Here is a 25,515-nt window from a genome sequence, read left to right as displayed (position 1 = left end):
CTAATGTTACTCACTAATGGAACATCATTACTGACGCCTAGTGGCCAGAATACGACATATACCTTTCAATATTTTTGACTAATAATACGCCATGGCCAACCGCTAAACAGGAATAATTAATGAATTAATTATTGAAAAACCTCAGTAGAGCGAGGGAGCGATAATCGAACCGTGATGTAGCGAGGAACGACAGTACAGGACTAAAATTTAGGAAGAAAGTTGAAAAAGTTGGAAAATTTGAAAAAAAACCCCAACAACAACAGAAATGGAAAAAACAACTGTAATTTAACAAGAATTAAGTCAGAATAATAAGAGAAATAAAGTCATACTCTAACAGGAAATAAAACTTATTATTTAATATTATGAGGAAAAATAATGTAATTTTAGCATAGAGCTGAACTATGAAAGAAGATATGTTATTTTTTTTAAAGTCATGATATTGTAAGAAACAACCAAAACTAAATAACGTTGTAATTTTTTTAAAATTAGGTTGGGGAAAAGTGATAATACTATGTGAATAAAGCCATAGTATTACGAGAAAACAATTTACAAAGATTGTTTAAGAAGAAAGTGGAAATATTTGGAAAATAAAAATGTAAAAAAACAGTAAAAATGGGAAGAAAAAAAGTTCATACAAATACGCTTTTTCACCTTTATGACAAAGCCGAGATGCATTTTTTTCTTGAAATATACATAACTCCTTAGCATAACTACACATGTTGGTTGATTTTCAATATGTGGCCCTCCAAAGTTTGGCCACCCAGGGTTACACCATAACATCATTTTTCCATTGCATAATGATGGCGTTGTTATGAACGGCCAAGGCCGTGAGACAGGAATCCAAAATGCAGAGTCGAATAAGTGAAACAGAAAAAGTCTTTAATACAAAAATGGATAACAAAAGGGTATCAAAAACAACACAAGAAACAAAGTACAACAAAAATACATCCGGACCTAGTCGCGGGAAATGGTAACAAAAAACACTGCTTGCAAGGTGAGCTGAGCAGGGAAAAATACAGACAAGTAACGAAAAGAGCTGCTAACAAAAAACTAGCAGAAGTACCAAAAAATACAGCTACTGCTGAAGACGTCAAGCAGGCAGGTAGGTACTTACAGGTGAGCCGAGCGAGGGTCAGAAAGCCAAAACACAATGCACAAGAACAAGCTGGAAGGAGCTGAACAGGGTGTAGCAAAGGGACAATCTGGCACTGGATATGACTAAGCACACAGCTTAAATAGAACGACTAATCAGGCACAGGTGAAGATGATCAGCAATCAGGGTGCTCAGGAGTGTGCTGCAACAGAGAAGCAGTAGAAGGCAGTACCGCAGCACACAATCCTGACAGTATCCCCCCCTTTTATAAGACGCCCCCTGGCGGCATACCTGGTTTATTGGGGTGAGCGGAGTGGAAGTCGGAAATGAGGGAGGGATCCAGGATACGGGAGCAGGCGACCCAGGAGCGCTCTTCTGGTCCATATCCCTCCCAGTCGACCAAATACTGCACCCCCCTCCCCCTTCTTCTCGAATCTAATAGGGCTCTCACCGTGTACGCGGGCTGGCCGTCGATGATGCGGGGCGGAGGTGGAGCCTCGACCGAAGGGCACAGTGGACTGGTAGCGACAGGCTTGATGCAGGAGACGTGGAAGACTGGGTGGACTTTAAGAGCCGGTGGGAGCTCCAGCTTGACAGCTGACTTGTTGACTATAGCTTTGATCTTGTAAGGTCCCACGAACCTTGGAGCCAGCTTCCGAGAGGTCCCTGCAAGCGGGAGGTCTTTAGAGGACAGCCATACCTCCATCCCAGGCTGGTAATCAGGCGCGGGGACCCGGTGCCTGTCAGCAATCCGACGGTTGTGTTCTGCTGTTCGTGTTAATGCAGCCCAGGTCTCTCGCCAAATGCGTCGGGCGCGTCGAAGGTGTACGTGAACTGCCGGGACGGTAATTTCTGCTTCCTGGGAGGGAAAAAGCGGGGGCTGGTAACCAAACACAGTCTTGAAGGGTGACATACCTGTCGCCGAGCAGGGTAACGAGTTGTGGGCATACTCGATCCAAGGGAGGTGGGTTGACCAGGAGGAGGGGTGTCGATGACAAACGCACCTAAGTGCTGCTTCCAAGTCCTGATTGGCCCGCTCCGTCTGGCCGTTGGACTGTGGGTGGTATCCAGAAGAGAGACTAACGGTCGCCCCCAATGCCTTATTAAATGCCCGCCAAACTCTTGACGCAAATTGAGGCCCTCTGTCCGAAACAATGTCTGTAGGTATCCCGTGTAGGCGGAAAACGTGCCTCACCAACAGTTTAGCTGTTTCCAGGGCCGTGGGCAACTTGGGGAGCGACACAAAATGCGCCATCTTAGAAAACCTGTCTACGATATTGAGTATGACGGTCCGGCCATATGACGAGGGTAATCCAGTAATGAAGTCCATTGCGATGTGGGACCATGGCCGACCAGGGACAGGTAACGGCTGAAGCAAACCGGCAGGAGGGCGATGGGAAGCTTTACCTCTGGCGCAGACGGAGCAGGCGGCGACAAACTTCTTAACGTCGGCTGTCATGGTAGGCCACCAGAACCTTTGGGAGACCAGGAATAGGGTTCGTCGAATCCCCGGGTGGCAGGCAATCTTCGACGAGTGACCCCACAGCAGCACCTCGGATCTGAGTCGTTCAGGAACAAACAATTTCCCCTCGGGGCACCCCTCTGGTAGTTCCGTCTCCTCCACCGCCTCAGAGACCCTCCTCTCCACCTCCCACTGGAGAGCGCCGAGTATCCGGGCGACAGGTACGATGGTCTCCGGTGGTGAGTCCGACTCCACCGGGGAAAAGATCCTTGATAATGCATCAGGCTTAATATTCCGTGATCCAGGTCTGTAAGTGATAGAGAAATTAAACCTTGTTAAGAACAGTGACCATCTGGCTTGGCGAGAGTTGAGTCTGTGCGCTGAGCGTATATATGCCAAGTTCTTGTGGTCCGTAATAACTACCAACGGCTGGGCTGCACCCTCCAGCCAATGTCTCCACTCCCGCAGCGCAAGCACAATGGCCAGCAGTTCCCGATTACCCACATCATAATTTCTCTCTGCCGAGGTGAGGCGACGTGAGAAAAAGGCACACGGGTGCAACTTCTGGTCGACTGGTGAGCGCTGGGATAGGACCGCCCCTACTCCCGTATCCGAGGCATCAACCTCAACGATAAACTGCAAGGCAGGATCAGGGTGAGTAAGGACAGGGGCAGACGTAAACAGTGCTTTAAGCTTGGTAAACGCTTCCTCAGCTTCGGGAGACCAAACAAAGGGAACTTTTACTGATGTAAGCCTTGTCAGAGGTTCTGCCTTTATGCTGAAATTACGAATGAACTTCCGGTAGAAGTTCGCGAACCCCAAGAACCTCTGCAAGTGCTTCCTTGATTTGGGAGAAGGCCAATCGACCACCGCCTGGATCTTGGCGGGATCGGCTCTTAACTTGTCCTTCTCCACTATAAACCCTAAAAAGGACACAGATGTAGTATGAAACTCGCACTTCTCCGCTTTGACAAAAAGGCGATTCTCCAACAACCGCTGAAGGATGCGGCGTACGTGCTGGACATGCTCCTGAAGGGAATTAGAAAAAATCAGGATGTCATCTAGATAAACAAAGCAGCAGTGGTTAATCATATCCCTAAGAATATCATTTGTTAAACTCTGGAATACAGCGGGTGCATTGGTGAGGCCGAAGGGCATAACGAGATACTCGAAGTGACCGAGCGGTGTATTAAAGGCCGTCTTCCACTCGTCCCCCTCTCTAATACGAACCAAGTGGTAAGCATTCCTAAGGTCGAGTTTGGAAAAAATCTTGGCCGAATGAAGGGACGAAAAGGCGGAGTCCATGAGAGGAAGCGGGTAACGGTTCTTAACGGTAATGTCATTAAGGCCGCGAAAATCAATACAAGGCCGCAGCGACTTATCTTTCTTTTCGACGAAGAAAAAACCGGCCCCCAGTGGAGAGGACGAGGGGCGAATAAGTCCGGCAGCCAGAGAGGACGCAATATATTCCTTGAGAGCAAGTTGCTCAGGTCCAGAGATGCTATAAAGTCTAGCATTGGGTAACGGTGCTCCCGGGAGGAGTTCGATAGCGCAGTCATAAGGACGATGGGGGGGTAAACTCTGAGCTCTATCCTTGCTAAAAACCATGCGGAGATCATGATAGATGTCGGGAACACCGGTAACGTCAATATTCTCAGGGCTGCTAGGCTTACCAGAAACTGTGGGTACCGCGGAACGTAAGCAATTAGCAAAACAGTGGCTACCCCAATTAATTATCTGTCCCCTCGTCCAATCCACCGTCGGGTTATGAATCTGCAGCCAAGTAAGACCCAGAACTACGGGTGCGGATTGAGACGGGGCGATAAAAAAAAAACTAATGGACTCATGGTGGTTACCGGACAATTGAAGGGATAACGGAACGGTTCTATGAGTGACTACCGCCAAGGGACGTCCATCCAGTGAGTGGACCTCCTTATGGTTCCTCAACTCAACCTCCTGAATGCCATGTTTCTTAACAAAATTAGAGTCAATGAAGCAATCATCCGCCCCAGAATCAACTAATGCAGAAACCTGAACATTGACGCCCCCCCCCGTAATGAGTCCCGTCACCTGTAGTCTCTTAAAGACTGCTGGAATTGGAGCCGACGCCGGAGGCATCTCAGCATACTCACAATGGCCCTGAGCAGTCTGACTCTCCCTTGACTTGGATACGGAGGTCGATCCTGCGCCCGTCTCCTTAATGACGTCAGGAGGGAGTCCGGAGCGGCGTGTCGGACGCGCTGGACATCTGCTGATGGTGTGGTTGGGCTCGCCGCAGTACAGGCAAAGGCGGAGTCGTAGCCTGCGCGACCTCTCCGCAGCAGACAGGCGTCTTCCCCCGAGTTGCATCGGCTCCGCAAAATCCTCGGTGGCCGCCGTAGATGGGACTCCCTCTATTCCGCCGGTTCCAGGTGTTAGTGGTATCAGCCGAATATCCTGACGGTGGTTCTTGGCTGATCCTGCAGGTAGTCCCTCACTCCGTTCACGATCACGTTCCCGGAGGCGATTATCCAGCCGTATGGCTAGGTCGATAAGCTCGTTGAGCGTGGTAGTGAACTCCCTCACCGCCAGTTCATCCTTAATCCGCTCGTCAAGAGCCTTGCGAAAAATTCCGCGGAGCGCCTCCTCGTCATATCGGCTTTCTGCCGCCAGCACTCTAAAGTCCACAGAAAAAGCCGCTACCGAGCGTTTGCCCTGTCGTAGGTCCAACAATTGGTTACCGGCCTCCCTACTACGGATAGGGTGATCGAAGACCTGCCGTAGCTCCTCCAAAAAAAACAGGATAGGAGGTGCGCAACTCCGGCTTAGCTTTGCTCACCGCTATAGCCCACGCTGCTGCTTTATCAGTAAGTAGGCTCATTATAAACGCTATTTTGGCCTGGTCGGAATAGTAAGTGCTGGGTTGTTGGTCAAAAATCAGGGTACACTGGTGTAAAAATTGTCTGCAATCCATAGATTCCCCCGAAAAGCGTGGGGGGGGTGGGAGGCTAGGCTCGCGACTATTACTGCTGCTGGCTGCAGGTGCAATTCTAACAACCTCTGATGAGGGAGCTGCACCCTCCGACTGTCCTGGGTGAGCGCCAAGTCCCAGATGCTGCTCAATAGCGCTAATGCTAGTGGCGAGGGCGGCCAGGGACTCCATAACTCCCCGGAGGGATTGCTCATGGCTGCCGACGAGCGCACCTTGTTGGGATAGTGCGGCCTTTATATGTGCGAACTCTGCGGATTCCATGTTTGGCCAGATTGTTCTGTTATGAACGGCCAAGGCCGTGAGACAGGAATCCAAAATGCAGAGTCGAATAAGTGAAACAGAAAAAGTCTTTAATACAAAAATGGATAACAAAAGGGTATCAAAAACAACACAAGAAACAAAGTACAACAAAAATACATCCGGACCTAGTCGCGGGAAATGGTAACAAAAAACACTGCTTGCAAGGTGAGCTGAGCAGGGAAAAATACAGACAAGTAACGAAAAGAGCTGCTAACAAAAAACTAGCAGAAGTACCAAAAAATACAGCTACTGCTGAAGACGTCAAGCAGGCAGGTAGGTACTTACAGGTGAGCCGAGCGAGGGTCAGAAAGCCAAAACACAATGCACAAGAACAAGCTGGAAGGAGCTGAACAGGGTGTAGCAAAGGGACAATCTGGCACTGGATATGACTAAGCACACAGCTTAAATAGAACGACTAATCAGGCACAGGTGAAGATGATCAGCAATCAGGGTGCTCAGGAGTGTGCTGCAACAGAGAAGCAGTAGAAGGCAGTACCGCAGCACACAATCCTGACAGGCGTGCCAGGTTTGTTTTGCTCATCTTTAATGAAGTAAAAGGAACCGTAAGAAAAGGGCCATTGTATGAATTATCCCTCTAATCTGTTCAACAAAAAGTGAGGCAGCAAACTACTAAAACACAGATGTTGACGAACTTGCAGCGGCTTCTCTGTCAAAACAACGCATGTACTGTAGTTGTCCCCTCTAGCTGCTCGTCAAAACATTTGTCTAGACAGTTTTACTGACCATAACTTAACAAGCTTCACAAGACGTGACGTGTAATAATTGCTGGGTTGCATGTGATGTCACATTCGGCTGCAGTCGTCCCGGGTCAAGCCAGCGTAGTTGTAGCGAGACATCAAGCGAAACTGTTTGTTCAGAAATTTTGGAAAAAGTGGGGAAAAAAATTAAAGAAACAACCAAAAAAAAACGCAGTGAAAGATGTCTGTCGAACCATTCTCTTTCGTCGAGTGAAGCTTGCAGTCACCACAACAATTCTTACTAAAACCAAATTAAAAATATGGTTGGAACTCAAACATGCTCACGAAAATGGGAAACGCGGAAAGAACTGCCTCAACAAAAACCTACAAACGTGGTTTGTATGATTCACTTCAGTGAGTGACTCATAAGAACTCGAGTCAGTAAAAAGCATCGCGTTTCCTATCACGAGTGTCCCTCATTGGTGCATTCGCGGACATCGGAACTCATCACAACAGACAAGCAGGTCTTTTCCATGCACTGTTATGGTATTCTGTCAACGTCACACGACAGATATTTTAAGGTTTTTCAAAAAAGAAAAAAAAATGCTTTCCTTGGTAACTACTTACATGTATGAAGGAGTAATTCCGTTAATAATTATTATTTATTGACTCGGGCAACGTGCTGGACTAAGATCAAGTATGATCGCTGTCGTGAAGTGTGGCGCCCTTTAGAGGACATTAGTAGCAAGTGAAGGTGAGCAGATCATTTCCATGTGTGAAAAAGGCAAAAGACCAACAATACTGGTGGAAATATTGAGTTATGGGGCCATAGTTTTTTTTTTAACACAATAAGTGACTGGATGAAGGACATTTATGACAAATAACAGCAATGCCTCTAACTGCTGTAAGCTGTTATATTATTTTGGTACCCCCACAGGAGGAGCTACTATTTTGAAGGCCAGAAGTGTTGTGTATGTTCAAGTCAATTGATAGAAATCAGCTGAGAGACCAGGGGACTAACGGTTAACGTACGTCGTGCAGCTCCGGCTCCTGTGCTTTTGTCCACTCTGCACTCCCACAATATTAGTGGAACTCTTCACCTGCTCGGTTACATTGGTGGCAGCGGTGGGATTTACCCAGTGCGGAAGCCCAGCTGTTCCTGTGACGGTAAAGCGGGAAATTCAGACAGCTAACTACAGTTAGCCACCCTGCTACCTGGCGATTAGCTTAGCTGCTAAAGTGCAGAGTGGACAAAAGCACAGGAGCCGGAGCTGCAGAAGTCACGTTTATTGTTAGCCCGCTCGTCTCTCGGCGGACTTCTATCAAGTGACCTCAACACACACACAACAACACCTCTGGCCTTCAAAATAATAGCACCTCCTGTGGGGGTACCAAAATAAGGGCGTCACAAAAAATAGCTTACACTGCTTTTGTTTATAAAGCTTTTGCCAGAAGTGAAACACATCTGACTTTGCTCATCAGACGATTGATGTAGTTCTCCCTTTCATTCAGGAGCTGCGTCAAATTGTCAACATCTCTTTGTTTTTCCATGAGTTCCCTTTGTAGACGGTGGTTGGTCTCCTCCAGCGTCTCACAGAAAGCCTAAACATACAGTACAATCACTTTAATAAAAGTATACTTGCTATTAATTACAAGTATTATAATCATAAAAGGTAATTAGGAGTTATAAGTAATTAATTATAAAATAAAATTGTACATTATAAAAATAATTAGAATAAAAAATTACTGCACTATGTGTTCAAGGCCTCTCAAGTTAAAAAAAAATCTCAACTGTACAAAACTGAGTTTAATGCACAGGTGTCAAACTCAGGGTGTGGGGGCTAGATCCGGCCCACCATATCCTTTTATGAAAATCTAGAACTATTGCACGTCAGTAAGACTCAGTTACTTCTTCATCTTTATTTTCTTTAAATGTATTTGTTCCTTCCATTTCCACGGACAATTTGGTTTGCATGCAACTGCAGTTTATAACTCAATACTTGATGTGACCTGTTATTCCATACATTTTAAATCACTACACCCCTTTTCGGACAGTAGCTCCTTATTTTGATGTCTGCATGCAGCTATTTTCCTTGGCTTAAAATATAAAAATGAGGGAAGAAATGCTAATAAACATTTACTAATAGAATGAGATACAATTATATGATTTCACAGTTACAACCAGAAATTATAATCACAATGTGGCTCACGATAAAAACGACTTTCGTGTGTGTTTCCAAAAAGATTATACAAATAAAACGGACCCTGCTTTCTTCCACACTGTCAAATGGGCCTGGTGGGTCGCTCATGCACAGAAACTGCCTAACAGCGTCACTGGGAACACAAAAGGGAACCATTCAGGTCATACAACGGATCAGTACGAGCCTTTTCTTTCGCCACGCAATACCTGCTGATCATGTCTTTGTGTTTCGTCAGGTTGTGCAGAAACTTTTGCAGAGCAGTTTGCCTCTCTGCCAGAAACTCCTCATCGTAGTTGTCTTTGAACCATCGCTTTGGAGGCAGAACTAAGTGAATGCTAGGAAACAAATCCTTAAGCTGCAACAAAGTATTCATTGAAAGGGATCAGAGAAGAAAGGGAGTGCTATATTGTCCTTTACCCTTGCCAAACTTCCTTCTTATTATTCAGTTAAAATTTTTTTGTTGTTACAGTGCGTGATATAGATCATCACCTTGTTTTGGAGCCTGCAGAAGTCTGTGTATCTTCGAAAGATCATCCAGCTGTTCCCTTGACTTCCATTGACCAGAATCTTGTAAATCTAAGGCACAAAGGGCGCACTAAATTGTTATACTGTATGCAATTTTGAGTGCAAGTTATGTAAGCATTTCAAGACTATGTGTCATTGTTCGCACTATCAGACTAATGTTTAGTCAACTAAGGATGCATATTAAATGTTCTTCTCTTTTGCATCATACCGTGAACTTTGCCCTCTCTTCCAGGGTCTCATGGCCCTGCAGTATCAGCGTGAAGGGTCTCTCTGCCCACCGATCTCCAAGGATCCCTTCACCCTCCAGCGGTGGCAATGAACCACCCCTTACATCTCCTCGACTCTTGGAGTCATCGCGCATTGGATCACCCCAGGGCCCATCTCCTCTAACCCAGGGAACCCTCTGAAGAGATGAGTGCTCACACTTGGCAGATGAGATGTCAAAATGTACGGAGAAAAAACTCCGACCTGAATCAACGCTGACGGTCATCTGTGGGAGTCGTAGTGGGAGTTCACAAACCCAGAGAGCTGATCACGCAAGCGATTCCTACTTGGCTCACCAAGAAAACACAAGGCGGGTTGTGGGGAACATACTATATGTAAGCAGCAGTAAAGTGGTAAATGATTTGTGAACACTCTGTACTTCGCAGGGGGTGTCTCCTGTCCATTCCTCTTAGAATGAATAACAAATTTAAGATTATTATGTCATCAAAAATGCATGACACATTTTCTGCTCTTATCTTTTGCATTCCATTTGTTCATAAACGTGTTGTTTATCAAATTAAAGCATTTTAACCAATTTTAAAATAAATGAAAAAAAATGTATTGGAATTTCCAGAAAACACATGGTCCATATGGAGGTGCTGCGTCAACCGCAACGTTTCTATTTTTATTTTCACTTTTATACAAGTGACATCAACACAATGTGGTCTTAACGGAAATCCCCACGGTTGGGAAATTACAGCTTTCACAAGCCGTTTATTAATTACACGTGGAAGAAAAATAGTCATAATAGTCGCAGCAAAAAAATGCTGGGAAAATGAAACATTTTTAAGCTTTTCTTTCATGGTCCTTAATGACAGATACACATTAAAATTACTCACATAGCAAAAATACAGGTCAGTTATCTGTAATCCGATGACAGTGAAGGCAACTTCACCCAACCCGGAAGTGTGACGTCACGACCAATAACAAACCCGCCTCCCTTATCTGTCAGCAGTGTTCGGCATCCCTGCTGTCATCTCGGCCTAAATTGCCGAGTTGATAGCGGCGACCAAGCGACGCATTTATCATGACAAAAACAGACAAAGAATGACACTCTGACCGTTCGGTGTGCTCTGTTCCAGCGGTAACTATTGCTTGTTCCCGACTGCCCTCTCCCCTCTATTCGTTAGCTTGGCTTGCTAGCACTGAGCGACATGATGCCATGCGTGTGAAACTGGCTGCCGCTGCTGCTCCTCCTCCTGTTGTTTGAAAAGGACACTTCTGCTTTTTTAGTATCGAGTCAAGCAGAACAGAACAGAAGTCATTGGACAAAAGTCAGACGGACGGCAATGGAGCCACAAGCGGCTACAGGCTGCGTGAACGTTGGCTGTCTGACGAGCACCTTGTCGGTGATACCTTACCAGAAGCTGACTGACTTGTACTATCTGAGTAGAGGGGGATTCGGGACCGTTTTCAAAGCTCAACACTCCGACTGGAGGACCACCGTGGCCATCAAGTGTCTGAAGTTGGACTCCCCTTTTGGTGAAAGGTACAACATGATCATATATTTTTGCACCAAATCATGATGTTGCATGGCCGTAGGTTTGATTACTTAACAGTTGCCCTAGTCTTCTAATACGGTAAGTTTAAAACATTGCGATTTAATGGATTAGGGGTACAAGGACGTACTGTTTTTAGCCATTAGTAAATTATAATTGGGTGTAATATTACCCAAACTTGTATTATAATAACATATTCATGTTTGGCAGGGATAATGTAATTATATAATCACAGTCTTATAACAGTATTTGCATCCACCCTTCCATTTTCCATCACTGATGCTGCTTAGGAGAGCTGGAGCCTGTCCCAGCTGACTTGAGCCAAATGGCAGTCAATCACAAGGCACATATAGAGACAGGCAACCATTTACACTCACATTCACACTGTCATTTAGTGTGGTCTGAAGCCCCACAGTCAACCACTACTAGCAATGTCCTTTTACTGATGTGTACAAGCCGGCACCCCTTACCTAACAACTGTTTATACGATAACTGATCTATTGTGGCTATGTTTCAGAGAGAGGAAGTGTCTACTGAAGGAGGCAGAGGTCCTCCACAAAGCCCGGTTCAACTACATCATCCAGATCTTTGGCATCTGCAACGAGCCAGAGTTCTTTTGTATCGTGACAGAGTTCATGAGCAACGGGTCACTGGACCAACTGCTGCACGAGGTAGCCATTTTTCATCATCAGCAACATGTCAGCACTGTAGAGCTGTAACAAGGAATCGATCGATCGATCGGTGTGAAAAAGTGTTTCTCCCCTTCCTCATTTCTTATTTTTTGGCATGTTTGTCACACTTAAATGTTTGAGATCGTCAAACAAATTTAAATATTAGTCAATGACAACACAACTGAACACAAAATGCAGTTTTTAAATGAAACTTTTTATTATTAAGGGAGAAAAAAAATCCAAACCTACATGTCCCTGTGTGAAAAAGTGATTGCCACCAAACCTAATAACTGGTTGGGCCACCCTTAGCAGCAACAACTGCAATCAAGTGTTTGCGATAACTTGCAATGAGTCTCCATATTTTACTGTTGGTATGATGTTCCTTTTCTGAAATGCGGCATTATTTTTACGCCAGATGTAATGGGACACCCCCCCCCCAAAAGTTCAACTTTTGGCTCGTCAGACCACAGAGTATTTTCCCAAAGGTCTTGGGGATCATTGAGATGTTTTCTGGCAGAATTGAGATGAGCCTTAAAGTTCTTTTTGTTCAGCAGTGGGTTTCGTCTTGGAACTCTGCCATGCAGGCCGTTTTCGCCCAGTGTCTTTCTTATGGTGGAGTCATGAACACTGACCTTAACTGAGGCAAGTGAGGCCTGCAGTTCTTTCGATCTTGTGTGGGGTCTTTTGTGACCTCTTGGATGAGCTGTTGTTGCTCTCTATTGGGGTAATTTTGGTTGGCCGGCCAGTCCTGGGAAGGTTCACCACAGTTCCATTTTTTTTTGTCATTTGTGGATACTGGCTCTCACTGTGGTTTGCTGGAGTCCCAAAGCTTTAGAAATGATTGTTAGATTTGAGTCTCTCAAATGTGAAGGTTTTTGAATTTCTTTCATCATCCATGAATGCAGACCTATTATCCTTGTGTTTTCGGCAAAACAAGATATTCACACACATCAACTTTGACTTTGGAGAACAGAGATTGACATTTTTGCCTTTTTTCTGGTATGTTGTGGACCAAACCATAACTTTGGTTTTAGTTCATATTGATTTGGTCCGTCGAGGGCCTAATCGATTACTCGATGAATCAAAACAACAAGCTTCAGATTCGTCGACTAAGAAAATAATTGTTAGTTGCCGCCCTACATCACTGTGACAAAATCTGTCATGCTTTCAAATGTATTATTCCACTTTGTTCCTTTCAGGAGAGGTATTCATTTCACAATATTTATATATTTCAACGTTATGCTCTTTTAACGTGGATATTGCGAAATCAACTGCCATATTTGACGTCAAATAGAAGAGTTTGCTGGAAATATTGTACTGTTTCTTGAATTACAAAAAAAAAAAAAGTCACCTGATCACTTGACGATGTGTCACTTCTGTTGACCACATACATAGTTTCAGTCAATGATGTCACTGTAAGATAACAACTAAAGGTTGCACAGTTTCATTTTGATTTTGATGTGAGGGAACTTTTTTTTCTCTCTCCCTCGCTCTGTTGTCCTTAAATGCCCCACACGACACAATGCAGAAATTCGTCATGGAAGCAAAAGTGGAACAATGGGGTATTTATTATAACTTTCTAGTGAAACTTTAAGCCAAACCAGGAAAAGTGGACAAATATAGATATAAGACAAGGGTGTTAATAGCATCCTTGCGCTTAAACGAAATCACTGACTCACCTGATTAAACCCATGCTGTAATGAATGTGTCACATGTGCCTGCAGAAGGAACTGTACCCTGTGCTCGCCTGGCCTTTGAGGCTGAGGATCCTGTATGAGATTGCTTTGGGAGTCAACTTCCTTCACAACATGAACCCGCCCCTTTTACACCATGACCTGAAGACACAAAATATTCTTTTGGACAGTGAATTTCATGTTAAGGTGAGTGGAGAGTCAGTGTAGTTGATACTGTAACAGGGGAAAGTCATGCATGTTACCGCATGTTTACCTTGCAAATGTTAAAAACATGAATACTGGTATTACTTCAATAGCTTAATTAGTGACTGCAAAATAAAAACTTACGTTTATACACGACATTTAATATAAAATACCATTTTATGCAATATACAGTTTATAGTTCAGGGGTGGGGGCTGCTGTCTTTAATTGACATTTGGCTTCGCAGAAGCATTTACCAACAAGGGAATTGTATGAATTTTAGTTTCTAGTTTAGATTTTCCATATTTTAAAATGAATGGCAGATCACCATTTAACCCTATTTCTGATCTTCTGCCTAGATTGCCGATTTTGGTCTTTCAAAGTGGCGCCAGCTGTCTGTCAGTAAAGGGTCCGGGTCTAAACCCTCGGAAATTGGCGGCACAGTGATCTACATGCCCCCTGAGGAGTATGAGCCGTCCAAAAGCCACCGGGCTGATGTGAAGCATGATATGTATAGGTGAGATGCCAAACTCCGTAATAAGGAATGGTAGAAAATGCAAAAATAACAAATACACGAGCACATCTTTGGGGAAATATAATTAGCTGCCAGTTTGTGTATAACATTGGTGTTATTTCTCATTCACGCAGTCTCATTTAAACTGTTTTAGGATCTTTAAATACATGTTAGACCGGTTTTGTATACATGATCCACACATTGATGATAAATAAAGTAAAAGTGCTTACTGTACATCGCTCTTAGAAAGGGAACTTCTTTAGAAAATGTGGATGTTACAGTAGATTAATTCAGTTGTCTGACTGTTTCCCTCTTTCTTCTATACTGTAGTTATGCCATCATTATGTGGGAGGTGCTTTCCAGACAAATTCCATATGAAGGTAACTTCCACTGCCCTGAGTCATGCTCTGATATAGATCATTTGTTGTGTGTGAATTTTGTCTGATTTACGTTTGTCTGTGTGTGTGTCAGAAGTGACCAACCCCATGAAGATCATGTTCAATGTGCTTCGTGGGATGCGTCCTGACACAAGCCCGGCTAGTCTGTCCGATCAAATCCCCAGCAGAGATACCCTTGTTTGCTTAATGACCTGCGGCTGGACCACCAACCCTGATGAACGACCCTCCTTCCTTAGTAAGCGTATGCACACACGCACAAAACACATCTATAACCCCTCTTGATATTGGGTAATTCTCAAACTGCATTTGACCCTCGCTGAAGATTGACTACTTTGTAGGGATGCTCCGATCGATCGGCCACCGATCAATATTGGACGATTTCCTTGGAAAAGCACCTGATTGGCATATGCCGATAAATTACTTTCAGCGCCGATCACCTCTGACAAGCACTGCTGCAGCCGATAGCGCGATCCCTGTGTGCAGTGCAGTGTGTCTTGTGCTCACGTCTCGGAGAAGCGTCCCCGGCCCACTTTCCTTCACACTGCCCAGGCATGCCAAAGCCAAAACAAACATGTCTGTTGTTGAACTTACCTGCCATTTGTGAGAGTGACAAGCTTTAATTTAATACAGCATTTGAAGAACGAACACTTGACGCAATATTGTGGTTTTTGGAAGCTCATGGTGCAGCATCAGTCCAACGGCAGCTAACACAGCCAAAACGGTGGACAACACTCGCCCGTATGTGCGTGATAGACAGAGTGCTAAGCAAATAACTATAGCAATTAGCAAATTACTGAAAAATAATTGAATTAATAGGACTAAATGAGCAGCTTTGTCAGCGCTAGAAGACTGCCCACCTTAAAGAAGGCGAAAGTCTCCTTAAAGAAGGCGTCTCATCCTGTGTACCGTAAAGCACCGTGTATAAACCGCACCCGTGTATTAACCGCGCCCCCATTTTCAGGCTCATGGCAGGGGAAAAAAAATGTTAGTTCATAGATGCTTGCCAACTCTTTCATCTCAAATCAACATGCGTAAAGGTACTAAGCAATTTCAAAAAGAAGAATAAAGGAGAAATCTGAACTTCGGCATCCAGATCTTTAATATAATAATAATAATAATAATAATAATATTATGTCTCAGCACAGATTAATAATAATAATAATAATAATAATAATAATAATAATAAAAATCAAAATAAAGAAATTAGCAATTTTCAGAGATGTTTTGATATCTTATCTTTCACTGCTTCTCTTTTTCTCTAGAAGCCAAAGAAGTCTTCCTCATCAGATGAATCTTTGAATACTGCACGTAGCTCGTCGTCTGAGTCGGTCAATGTTTTAATGGAAGCTTAGGTTAGCTTCAGTGTATATAGAGATTGTTTTACTGTGTGAAAACACAGACAGCCGTCAGATAAGTTAGTTGCATACACAAGCATTTTCAGCCACTGTACAGCAGAGGGCGGTAAAGACAAAGCAACTGTCTAACTCACAGACGGCTATTCTAAAATGGGCTTCTCGTCAATTTCTGCGTCTGGTCACAGACCTGTCATCGTGTATAAACCGCACCCCGATTTTTTGCTTCTTACCAGTGGAAAAAAAGTGCGGTTTATACACGGTGCTTTACGGTAAGTTTTCACGGGTGAAACGAGTGTTCTTTTGGAAAAGTAAGCAAAATATGTTTTTGTCTGGATTAATGTGATTTTATGGTTCCTTTTTGGAGATCATATCGCCAATAGCAGGGGTGCAGTCAGGAATTCTGGGCCCCCCCAAAGCACCCCTCCCTTTTATTTTTTTTAATAATTACCTTTTTTGGGGGGCCCCCTGGCAGTCAAGGGACCTTGGAATTGTCCTGTTTAAATAATTGTCCTCAATTACAGATAAACTGATTAATTGATTATTTTTTTGTCGAAGGCCCCTCCGTCTTGCGTTCTTAGTCTTTAGTCGTCTGACTTTACTAAAACACCATACTTTTTATCCAAAGTGCAGCACACAGACGCTTTTTTAATGGCCCTCGACATATTCTACAAATACACTGAACAGGAAAACAAAAAATACTAAGCAAAAACGGAAGAAAAAGATCAGTAATTTTACAGAATAGCGTCAAAATATGAGGAGAATAAAGTTCTAATAATAAGTAATAGCAGTGACAAGCTTACAAGAAAAACATTTATTTTAAGTATGAAGTCATAAGATTATAAAGGAAACATTTTTTTAGAGCATAAAGTTGAAATGTTAAAGGAAAAAGGGGCATTTTTCAAAATTCATAATATAAGAATAAATGTGCAATTAGGTTGGGAAAAATGTTATACTCTAATATTACGAGAATAACGTCAAAATATTTTAGGATAAAGTCATGACGAGAAAAAAGATTCCAAAGAATACAGTTGAAATATTTGTAAAAAAAAAAAAAAAATGAAATAAAATCAAATGTAAAAATGAGCAAAAAAAGTATAATGTAAGGAGAAAAAGCTCATATTAATAATATGCTTGCAGTCTGTCCAAAAACGCCATCTGTCCAGAAGTGCAAGGAAAAAAAGGAGTCGACACTCCCGCTATCCAAAGGAAGCCAGCTGTGAGATAGAGCGGACAGGCTGACGTGAACACATCTAGCTAGATGAAAGAAACAATGAGAGGTCAAAGGTTCACACAGAAATAACTGCATCAAAACGGAGCAAAAGTTATTCCAATGAAAATTTTAATGTCGACACTATATTTACAATATGTCAGATATCAAAGTGGCCCCCACATTCTTTTCTTTTTCAGTATGCGGCCCTTGGTTGAAAAAGTTTGGGCACCCCTGATGTAAAGTATTAAAACTGTACAATGAGGCCCTTAAATAAGAGCACAATGTCTGGCTTGATGCGCAATAATGACAGGAACATCCTGCTATTTCAGAGTGTCTGATGGAGCTGGAGCCTATGGTGAGGAAGTTCAACGAAATTGACTTTCTGGAGGCAGTGCTGGAGATCAAACGGTCAAAGGTCAGTCCAGGGCTGTTTTTTTTAATATATATATCAAATGTTGATTAAACAACCAAAAACATTGTAACTTTTTGGGGGAACTGAAACTGTCATTGTAGTGTATTTATTGACCTTGCCAGATAATTGCCATCTGATGACTTATTCCCACCGAGTCTCAGTGGTGTGTTAATTATTCAGAAAGTCCCCCAAGGGTGACACACAGGAAATCTGATCTATTTGTCATCTGGGAGTGAAATTGGATGACAGGTCATTACTCCATAATTTCCCCTGAACATGTCCTTCCTCTTTTAGCATACACATGTACAGTACAGTATGTGTGTGTAAATGAGCACGTTTCGATTCGGGAGGAGGAAGCCATATTTCCTTCAATGCATTGCAAATAAATACACACATGAATTTGTACTGATGTAGCTTTGAGGTCTTGGGCATTTTACATGTCTTGTCTTAAGAATGATCATTTGATAACATACTTATTAAACACATTGGAAATGAGTAACAGTCTGGAGATCGGGAAGACCTGGGTTCGATTCTCCCTTGGGCATTTCTGTGTGGAGTTTGCATGTTCTCCCCGTGCGTGTGTGGGTTTTCTCCGGGTACTGCGGTTTCCTCCCACATTCCAAAAACATGCATGTTAGGTTAATTGGAGACTCTAAATTGTCCATAGGTATGAATGTGAGTGTGAATGGTTGTTTGTCTGTATGTGCCCTGCCATTGGCTGGCGACCAGTCCAGGGTGTACCCCGCCTGTCGCCCAAAGTCAGCTGGGATAGGCTCCAGCATGCCCCCGCGACCCTAAAGAGGAGAAGCGGTATAGAAAATGGATGGATGGATGGATGGACATTGTAAATGTCTGCTTGTTGTGACGTATTCTCCTCCTCCGTTTCATCCACAGCTGGCTCAGAGATCCAGCTGTTGCTCAGCACAGCCAGTGAGCGAAAAGACATCCGAGGACGGAACTTTGACAAGGCTTAAGGACATGGCCCGCCCATGGCCGGTCAGTGTGGCTACTCCTGCGTACAGTAACTAGAAAATACAAGCAGTCTTTTCACTATACAGTGGTAGGATTTAACTTTTCACAAAAATGATGGCGACAAATATGTGTGTGCGTGTAGTGTAGTGTACTTGTACACAATGCACACAAAACAACAAACGCCATGTCTGTCTCCTTTCTCTCACCTTTCAAGCACGGTGCGCCCCGTGCCGACGAGGCGTTCAAACGCATTGCGTATTTCTCAGTGTTAAACAAATAGGCTTTCGGATAGTCTGTGCTTTTTTTTTCTTGAGTAACGAGGGTGGCGTCTGCTACAAAAGGATTGTATTGTCAAGGTTCCTATAGTTAACGCAGGGGGAACGGTTTCAGGGTGACGCATAGTGAACAGATAGCTAGTGAGCTGGGCCAATGTAAGTAATGATGACTGCTGCTGAAGTTTACAATAAAGCTAAAGTGAGCATACATATATATTATACAGCTCTGACCGTCCGTTCTTTAAAGGTAAGTTTGTAACAGACTAGAGCAGGGGTGTCCAAACTTTTTCCTCCGAGGGCCACATACTGAAAGATGAAAGGATACAAGGGCCACTTTGATATTTTTGTAAAGCAACACATGATGATAAGTTCTATCAGTTCTACAAGTACAGTGTTCCCTCGTTTATCCCGGGGGATAGGTTCCCAAAATAGCCCACAATAAGTGAAATTCGCGAAGTAGCCAACTTATTTTTTTTACAATTATTATATACAGTCATGGAAAAAAATTATACAACACGTTGCTGCTATGGTCCTGTTTTCCTCGTCCTCCGCCTCGAACTGAAGATTCATCTATTCCGTAAAGGCGCCACACAGCCGCGTAACTTCCACCTTCCTCCAGCAACTTTATGTGCGACGGCCGGCTTCCTCTGCCTTTTGGGTGCTAAACATTTCGGCGACATTGTGGGTTTTGTCGGGGAGAAACTTGCAAACATACAAAGACTGCGAGTTGCTTGCTAGCATAACACAAACAGGAGACACGGCAGGGCGGCAAGAAGAAGATTGATTGACAGTGGCCTACAGCCAATCAGAATGCAGAAGACAATGAGCGGTGCAGACAAGAGAGAAAGAGAAGAGAGAGAGACGCCACCTGTGATAAAGCACTTAACTACAACACTCAGTTTCCCACAATGCAATTCTTATTAAAGGGCCAGGCTCGGCTTGTAACAGCGTTTATACGCTTAAAAAAAAAAAAGCATTAAAATTGAAGAAAGAAGAAAAAGAAAGAAAAAAAGAAAAAAAAATGCATTTCAGTTTTGTGATAAGTGAACATGAAAGCGTATTATTCATACAAACTTTGCTCTTTTTTTCCCATTTTTGCTGTTTTTTTTTCAAATATTTCTACTTTCTTCTTAAATAATCTTTGTAAATTTTCTTTTTGATGCAATGTCTTTATTCCTATAATAGTTTGACTATAATATTTTGACTTTATTCTCATAATATTGAACGTTTCCCCCAACGTAATGTTACATAAAATAAAAAAAGTTTATTGTTTTGTTTGTTTCTCATCATATTACGACTTTTTAATATTTTTGTATTTTGTATTTTCTCTTGAACTTTTCAACTCTATGCTAATAAAATGACATCCTTTTTCTCATAAGATTACGAGTATATTCTCGTAAAATTGCGACTTTTTTCCATGTTAGAATACAACTTCCGCACGGTGGACTAGTGGTTAGCATGTTGGCCAACACAGTAACAGTCTGGAGATCGGGAAGACCTGGGTTCGAAAGTTTGCATGTTCTCCCCGTGCGTGGGTTTTCTCCGGGTACTCCAGTTTCCTCCCACATTCCAAAAACATGCATGTTAGGTTAATTGGAGACTCTAAATTGTCCATAGGTATGAATGTGAGTGTGAATGGTTGTTTGTCGATATGTGCCCTGCCATTGGCTGGCGACCAGTCCAGGGTGTACCCAGCCTGTCGCCCGAAGTCAGCTGGGATAGGCTCCAGCATGCCCCCGCGACCCTAATGAGGAGAAGCGGTATAGAAAATGGATGGATGGATGGAGAATACAACTTTTTTCTCTTAATATTTTGACTTTATTCTTGTAAAATTACAGCCGTTTTTTCCATTTTACCAGTTTTTTTTTTAATTTTCCAACTATTTCAACTTTCTTCTCATAATGATGACTTTATTCCCACAACATTTTGACTTTATTCTGTAACTTTTTACTCAACCTTCATTCGTTGTTTTGTTTGTTTCTCATATTAAGACTTAAAAAAAATAACAAAAAAAATAACTGCTACTAATTTCTTAAATATTTCAACTTTATACTACTAAAATGACATAATACTTACAGTCATGGAAAAAAATGATTAGACCACCCTTGTTTCTTGAGTTTATTGATCCATTTTCATGCTTGGTACAACCAAGGGTACATTTGTTTGGACTAATATGATGATGATAACAAATGTAGCTCATAAGAGTTTAATTTAAGAGCTGATGTCTAGCAACTTCTATGGTTTTCTTGATAATAACCAAAATCACATGAATAGCTAGAGCATTGTACTGCCAAAGTGAAGTCTTATGAACTATTTTTGTTGTCATTGTTATATTTGTCCAAACAAAGGTACCTTTAGTTGTATCAGGCATTAAAATGAACAAGAAACTGAAGAAACAAGGGTGGTCTAATCATTTTTTCCATGACTGTATATATATATATGTATATATATATATATAAATATATATATATCGTGATATTACGATGTTATTCTCTTAAAATTGTGACTTTTTCTTGCTAGATTACAACTTTTTTCACTTAATGTTTTGACTTTCTAAAAAAAAAAAATTACTGCTGATGTTATCATGTTTGCTGTTGCTGTTTTTTGTTTTTCTTGTCAAATCATTTTTAGAATGTGCGACGGGCCTACAATGAAACAGCCGTGGGCTGCAAATGGCCCCCGGTACGCATTTTGGACACCCCTGGACTAGAGTGAAACAGCGTCCGCGTGACGAAATGACGATAACCGAGGTTTCACTGAATGCGCCTATAAATGTAAACTCAACCATCACTGTTGTATCGCAGGAGAGCTCCACCTCAGGCTCAGGCTCTTGTTCCTCCCAGGAAACGGACGTATCGCTGCCAGGCACCCTCACCAGCAACAACACGGAACCTTCCAAAGGTAATACACTATACTCAGTTATCTAGCTGTTCTTTTTATTCGGCTTTTGCACATTTAATTCATCTATTTGTCCAACTGCAGAGGGTCCCCTGCCATCTGTCATTTTCCACACACTGGAGCCCCCCGAGTCTCTGAAGGACCCCTGTGTTGTCAACAATCTAAACGGCTTCCAGAGCGCCAGGCCCATTAGTTATTTGAACAAATCTTTCAAACCTGACCTGCCCATATCAGACGGTGAGACGCAGCTGCAAGCCCTCACACTCAGTGCAAATTGTGCAAAGAATCATCAACAAGGTGCATCAGATTTTACTGCCGTCAAATGTTCAATTGTGTTTTCGACATTTTCCAATCAACCTTATCATTCCTCTCTCCTTCCTTGCAGATAATTCTCCTCCATTGCGCTGCTCGTCACCCTCACAGGGCACCATCGGTCAGTGGATCTCAACACGGCGCGAAGAGATCGTCGCACAGATGACGGAAGCCTGCCTCAATCAGAGCTTGGACGCCCTGCTTGCGCGCTCCATGCTGATGCGCGAGGATTACGAACTGGTGGTCAACCAGCCCACCCGTGCCGCAAAGGTCCGCCAGCTCCTGGACAACTGTCACCGGCACGACGACGACTTCTGCCGCGTTGTCGTCCACAAGCTGCACCACAACAAGCAGATGGGCCTGCAGCCGTACCCCAACGAAATCAGCTCGACCGCCGCAGTAACGGTACCCAGCGCGCCACCACTCACCATGTCCTACAACATCCCCAGGAACATGTAGCAGCAGCGGCCCCGCAATGGCAGCATTCCAGATCATAGACTGTGCCAAATATGCTCTCCCTTTGCTCGATTTTTTTTTTTTTTTTTTTTTTTAGAGAGATTGTACTTTCTCGTCAGTGTTTATGCCAGAGGGCCAGCTGCTCAAGCAAGCCAGCCTTTGGCTTTTGTACTATCTAAAGAACTTTGACTGATTTTGTGAGTTTATTTTTTAAAAGGTTCTATGTTGCATTAAGTGATTTATTTATAGTCTCTTTATTCAAAGTGGCTGCAGTATAGTTTTACCTTTTTTGGTATATTTGTGTGTGTAGAATGCATATGTTCTCATCATCATCATAATTACTATTATGTTATTCAAGCACCTTTAAGGTCCTGGAAACACAGACAAAAATAGAAATGATCCAATTTCACTTTCCTTCAATCACTCCAACGATATCACAGTCATTATTTATTATGTTAATGGTTTGTACGTGGCACAGTAACAGTGTCTTATTGCTGAAGCACACGCGTAATAAATGAGGAAACGCACAACTTAAGAGTCAGGCTTGGCAGACTAGGGTCATCTTACAGTATTCTTATGTGGGCCACACTGTTGAACACATTCTCTTCCTGCTCTTCAAACATTTCACGTTTGTATCCCCGTCTAGTGAGGAGATAATAGTCTCTAGTAGAGCTGCACCAATTAATCAATGATTAATCGATTATCCAATAACCATTGGATTACTGAATTTAAAAAGGCAAAACAAGATATTCACACACATCAGCTTTGACTTTGGGCATCAGTGATGGACATGTTGGCCCCGTTTTTTGCTGATATGTTGCGGACCAAACCGCTCACTGTTTGTGTTTGGTTCATATTGATTTGGTCCGTGTAGGGCAGGGGTGTCCAGACTTTTTCCACCGAGGGCCACATAGCGAAAAATGAAAGGATGCAAGGGCCACGTTGATCTTTTGTAAAGCAACACATGTCGAAATGCAAAGAAATTAAGAACTGCATCTCAGCTTTGTGATGTAGATGGAAAAAGTGGACTATTAGTAAAAATGTCGGCCTTTGCTTTGTTTTCCAAACATTTCAACTTTCTTTTCAAATAATCTTCGCACATGTTTTCCTCGTAATATTTTGACATTATTCCCATATTAATCTATTTTTCCCCACTTTATTTTGTTTGTTTTGTTTGGCTTTTAAAAAATAACATATGTATATATTTTATATTTTAACTATATGCTACTAAAATTATGTTATTTTTTTCCTCATAATATTACAAGTTTATTCTCGTAAAATTGCGACTTTTTTTTTAAATTGCGACATCACAATATGACTTTTTTCTCTCCATTTTTGGACTCTATTCTCGTAAAATTACAGCTGTTTGTTTCCCATTTCTGCTGGTGTTTTTTTTTTCCCAACTATTTCAATTTTCTTTTCGTAAATTTTCTTCTCATAATTTATTTGTATATTTTAACATTATTCTCATAATATTATAATTTTTTTCTGCAACCTAATTTTCCAAAAATTGCAACTTTATTGTGTTTCGTTTCTCATAATATTATGACAAAAAAACAAACAAACATCAACTTTACGCTACTAAAATGGTGTTATATATTACAACCTTAATCTCTTAAAATGGCACCTTTTTCTCATTAGATTACAACTTTTATGCTCTTAATATTTTGACTTTATTCTTGTAAGAAGACTGCTGATTTTTCCATTCGATGTTAAATTATTAGGGGTGTCACGAGACGGGACGCGAGATTGGGTGTACGAGAACGAGACGAGATTTAAACGTTACATTACAAGAAAGTTGCGCTGAAAAAATAACTTTTTCAAATAACAATATGCCGGAATGTACAAATTGAATTTCTACTACGTTACGCTCTTCTGCACTCTGTGTGTATGCTAGCAGTCCTCGCCTCCTCCTGCCAAGACAAAGAGAGTGTATGCCGTTGTTGTAAGGAAGAAACACACCAAGGTGCTGAAACCAATGCACAGTGTGAACCCTCGTCCTGTCTGTTTGGAGGCGAGAAACAAGAAAAACAGACGTGCATGCACATGGCGATATATTGAGGCCGGCAAAATGATCAATGTCATTTTCATTTATTGTGTGATTCATCCATTTATTATCAACCCAGCGACAGTTTTGTTCTGAACGAGAAATCTTGCCACTATTTAATCTTGTGACACCCCTGTAAATTATATTTTTAGAGTGAAAAGGTCGCGAAAGGTCCCGGGCCGCACTTTGGGACACCCCTGGCCTAACCAATTCCTTGATGAATCAAAACAACAGGATTACTAGACTGAGAAAATAAGTGTTAGTTGCAACCCTGTTCTCTAGTAGCGCTGTCACATGCGACAACAAACTCCAAATTGAATTCATACAAAACCTTTTTATCAACCATAAGTGCTTCATCAGCGTGTGTACTCGGCGACCTCGCTCTCTTCCCTATCGTTGTCTTCACTTCCTCAGTAGTGTTGTAGCTGTGGCATCAAATGCTCTTAGGTCAAAGCAGTACTACTTGTTTTTCTCAATCACGGAGTCAAAACAAGTGGATTTACATACTTGGTTGTTTTTAGCCTTCTGTAAGCGGCAAACGCGTGAAACGTACCAATTTTTCAGGGGTTGTGTCACCTTATCGAGGGCAAGAACCTCACCGATGACACGGTCAAAGATCGTCAGTCTCATGCAGTGTTTTTGCGTGCAAAGAACACATGACAGTAATCCCTGTTGTTTTTTCCGCTACTTGCATTGTCTCTGTGTTTGTGTTGCCCGCCTCCTCGATTTGAACCGTGCCTCAACTTCTTGACTTCCTGTATGGGACAGTTTGAAAGAAGGTGTGCATTTTTGATAGATGTTGTGACATTTTCTACCGATAGTGCCAGTTTTGGCTTTTGTACATCGAGACCTGTTGCCGATGTTTAGATAGCAAACTGTGACGTGCCTCCTTCATGTTCGGCTGCACCGGAATTGAATAGGATTTGATTTCAGCTATTTTATCCGTTATTAAATACTTTCTACTTCTGACTATCTCCATCCTTGTTGTCACTAACCTCGCTGCTATATTTAGGTGCATGTTTAAGGAGCCAATCGCCACGAGAAGACTATAAATAGCCAATTTCCCACAAGTACGTGTTCTTTAATTGCAGTCGACATCCTCCTATG

At 42.6% G+C, this 25,515-nt stretch overlaps 2 protein-coding genes across 3 annotated transcripts; one reads left to right on the top strand and one right to left on the bottom strand.

Moving 5' to 3' along the window:
* Positions 1 to 7,873: 7,873 nt before the first annotated feature.
* Positions 7,874 to 10,082, bottom strand: LOC129177188 (sorting nexin-16-like). Its single transcript, XM_054768029.1, has 5 exons — positions 9,459 to 10,082; positions 9,215 to 9,301; positions 8,932 to 9,080; positions 8,789 to 8,858; positions 7,874 to 8,126 (listed from the first exon to the last, which is right to left on the bottom strand). The coding sequence occupies exons 1-5, from the start codon at positions 9,738 to 9,740 to the stop codon at positions 7,959 to 7,961; spliced, it is 756 nt and encodes a 251-aa protein (XP_054624004.1). The 5' UTR covers positions 9,741 to 10,082; the 3' UTR covers positions 7,874 to 7,958.
* A 351-nt stretch (positions 10,083 to 10,433) lies between these two features.
* LOC129177129 (receptor-interacting serine/threonine-protein kinase 2-like) lies at positions 10,434 to 25,374 on the top strand. Of its 2 annotated transcripts, none has more exons than XM_054767919.1 (11): positions 10,434 to 11,003; positions 11,531 to 11,684; positions 13,409 to 13,564; positions 13,919 to 14,076; positions 14,404 to 14,453; positions 14,545 to 14,706; positions 17,366 to 17,451; positions 18,343 to 18,444; positions 21,500 to 21,596; positions 21,678 to 21,830; positions 21,979 to 25,374. In XM_054767919.1, the coding sequence occupies exons 1-11, from the start codon at positions 10,804 to 10,806 to the stop codon at positions 22,362 to 22,364; spliced, it is 1,704 nt and encodes a 567-aa protein (XP_054623894.1). In that variant the 5' UTR covers positions 10,434 to 10,803; the 3' UTR covers positions 22,365 to 25,374. The 2 variants fall into 2 exon arrangements, with proteins under 2 accessions (XP_054623894.1, XP_054623893.1); XM_054767918.1 differs by having other exon boundaries at positions 21,678 to 21,890.
* The last annotated feature ends 141 nt before the right edge of the window (positions 25,375 to 25,515 follow it).

This window comes from Dunckerocampus dactyliophorus, chromosome 2, assembly GCF_027744805.1.
Source record: "Dunckerocampus dactyliophorus isolate RoL2022-P2 chromosome 2, RoL_Ddac_1.1, whole genome shotgun sequence".
Classification (NCBI taxonomy): Eukaryota; Metazoa; Chordata; class Actinopteri; order Syngnathiformes; family Syngnathidae; genus Dunckerocampus; species Dunckerocampus dactyliophorus.
This window is presented reverse-complemented; position numbering and strand designations above follow the sequence as displayed.

Bases quoted from the DNA above. Each gene is read 5' to 3' on its own strand.
- LOC129177129 (XM_054767918.1), top strand. From the start codon at position 10,804: ATGGAGCCACAAGCGGCTACAGGCTGCGTGAACGTTGGCTGTCTGACG. The intron at 11,685-13,408 runs GTAGCCATTTTT...ATGTGCCTGCAG, and splicing joins TGGACCAACTGCTGCACGAG to AAGGAACTGTACCCTGTGCT. The intron at 21,597-21,677 runs GTAATACACTAT...GTCCAACTGCAG, and splicing joins CAACACGGAACCTTCCAAAG to AGGGTCCCCTGCCATCTGTC.
- LOC129177188 (XM_054768029.1), bottom strand. From the start codon at position 9,740: ATGACCGTCAGCGTTGATTCAGGTCGGAGTTTTTTCTCCGTACATTTT. The intron at 9,302-9,458 runs GTATGATGCAAA...TTTGTGCCTTAG, and splicing joins AAGAGAGGGCAAAGTTCACG to ATTTACAAGATTCTGGTCAA. The intron at 8,127-8,788 runs GTCCGTTTTATT...CTGTATGTTTAG, and splicing joins ACAGTGTGGAAGAAAGCAGG to GCTTTCTGTGAGACGCTGGA.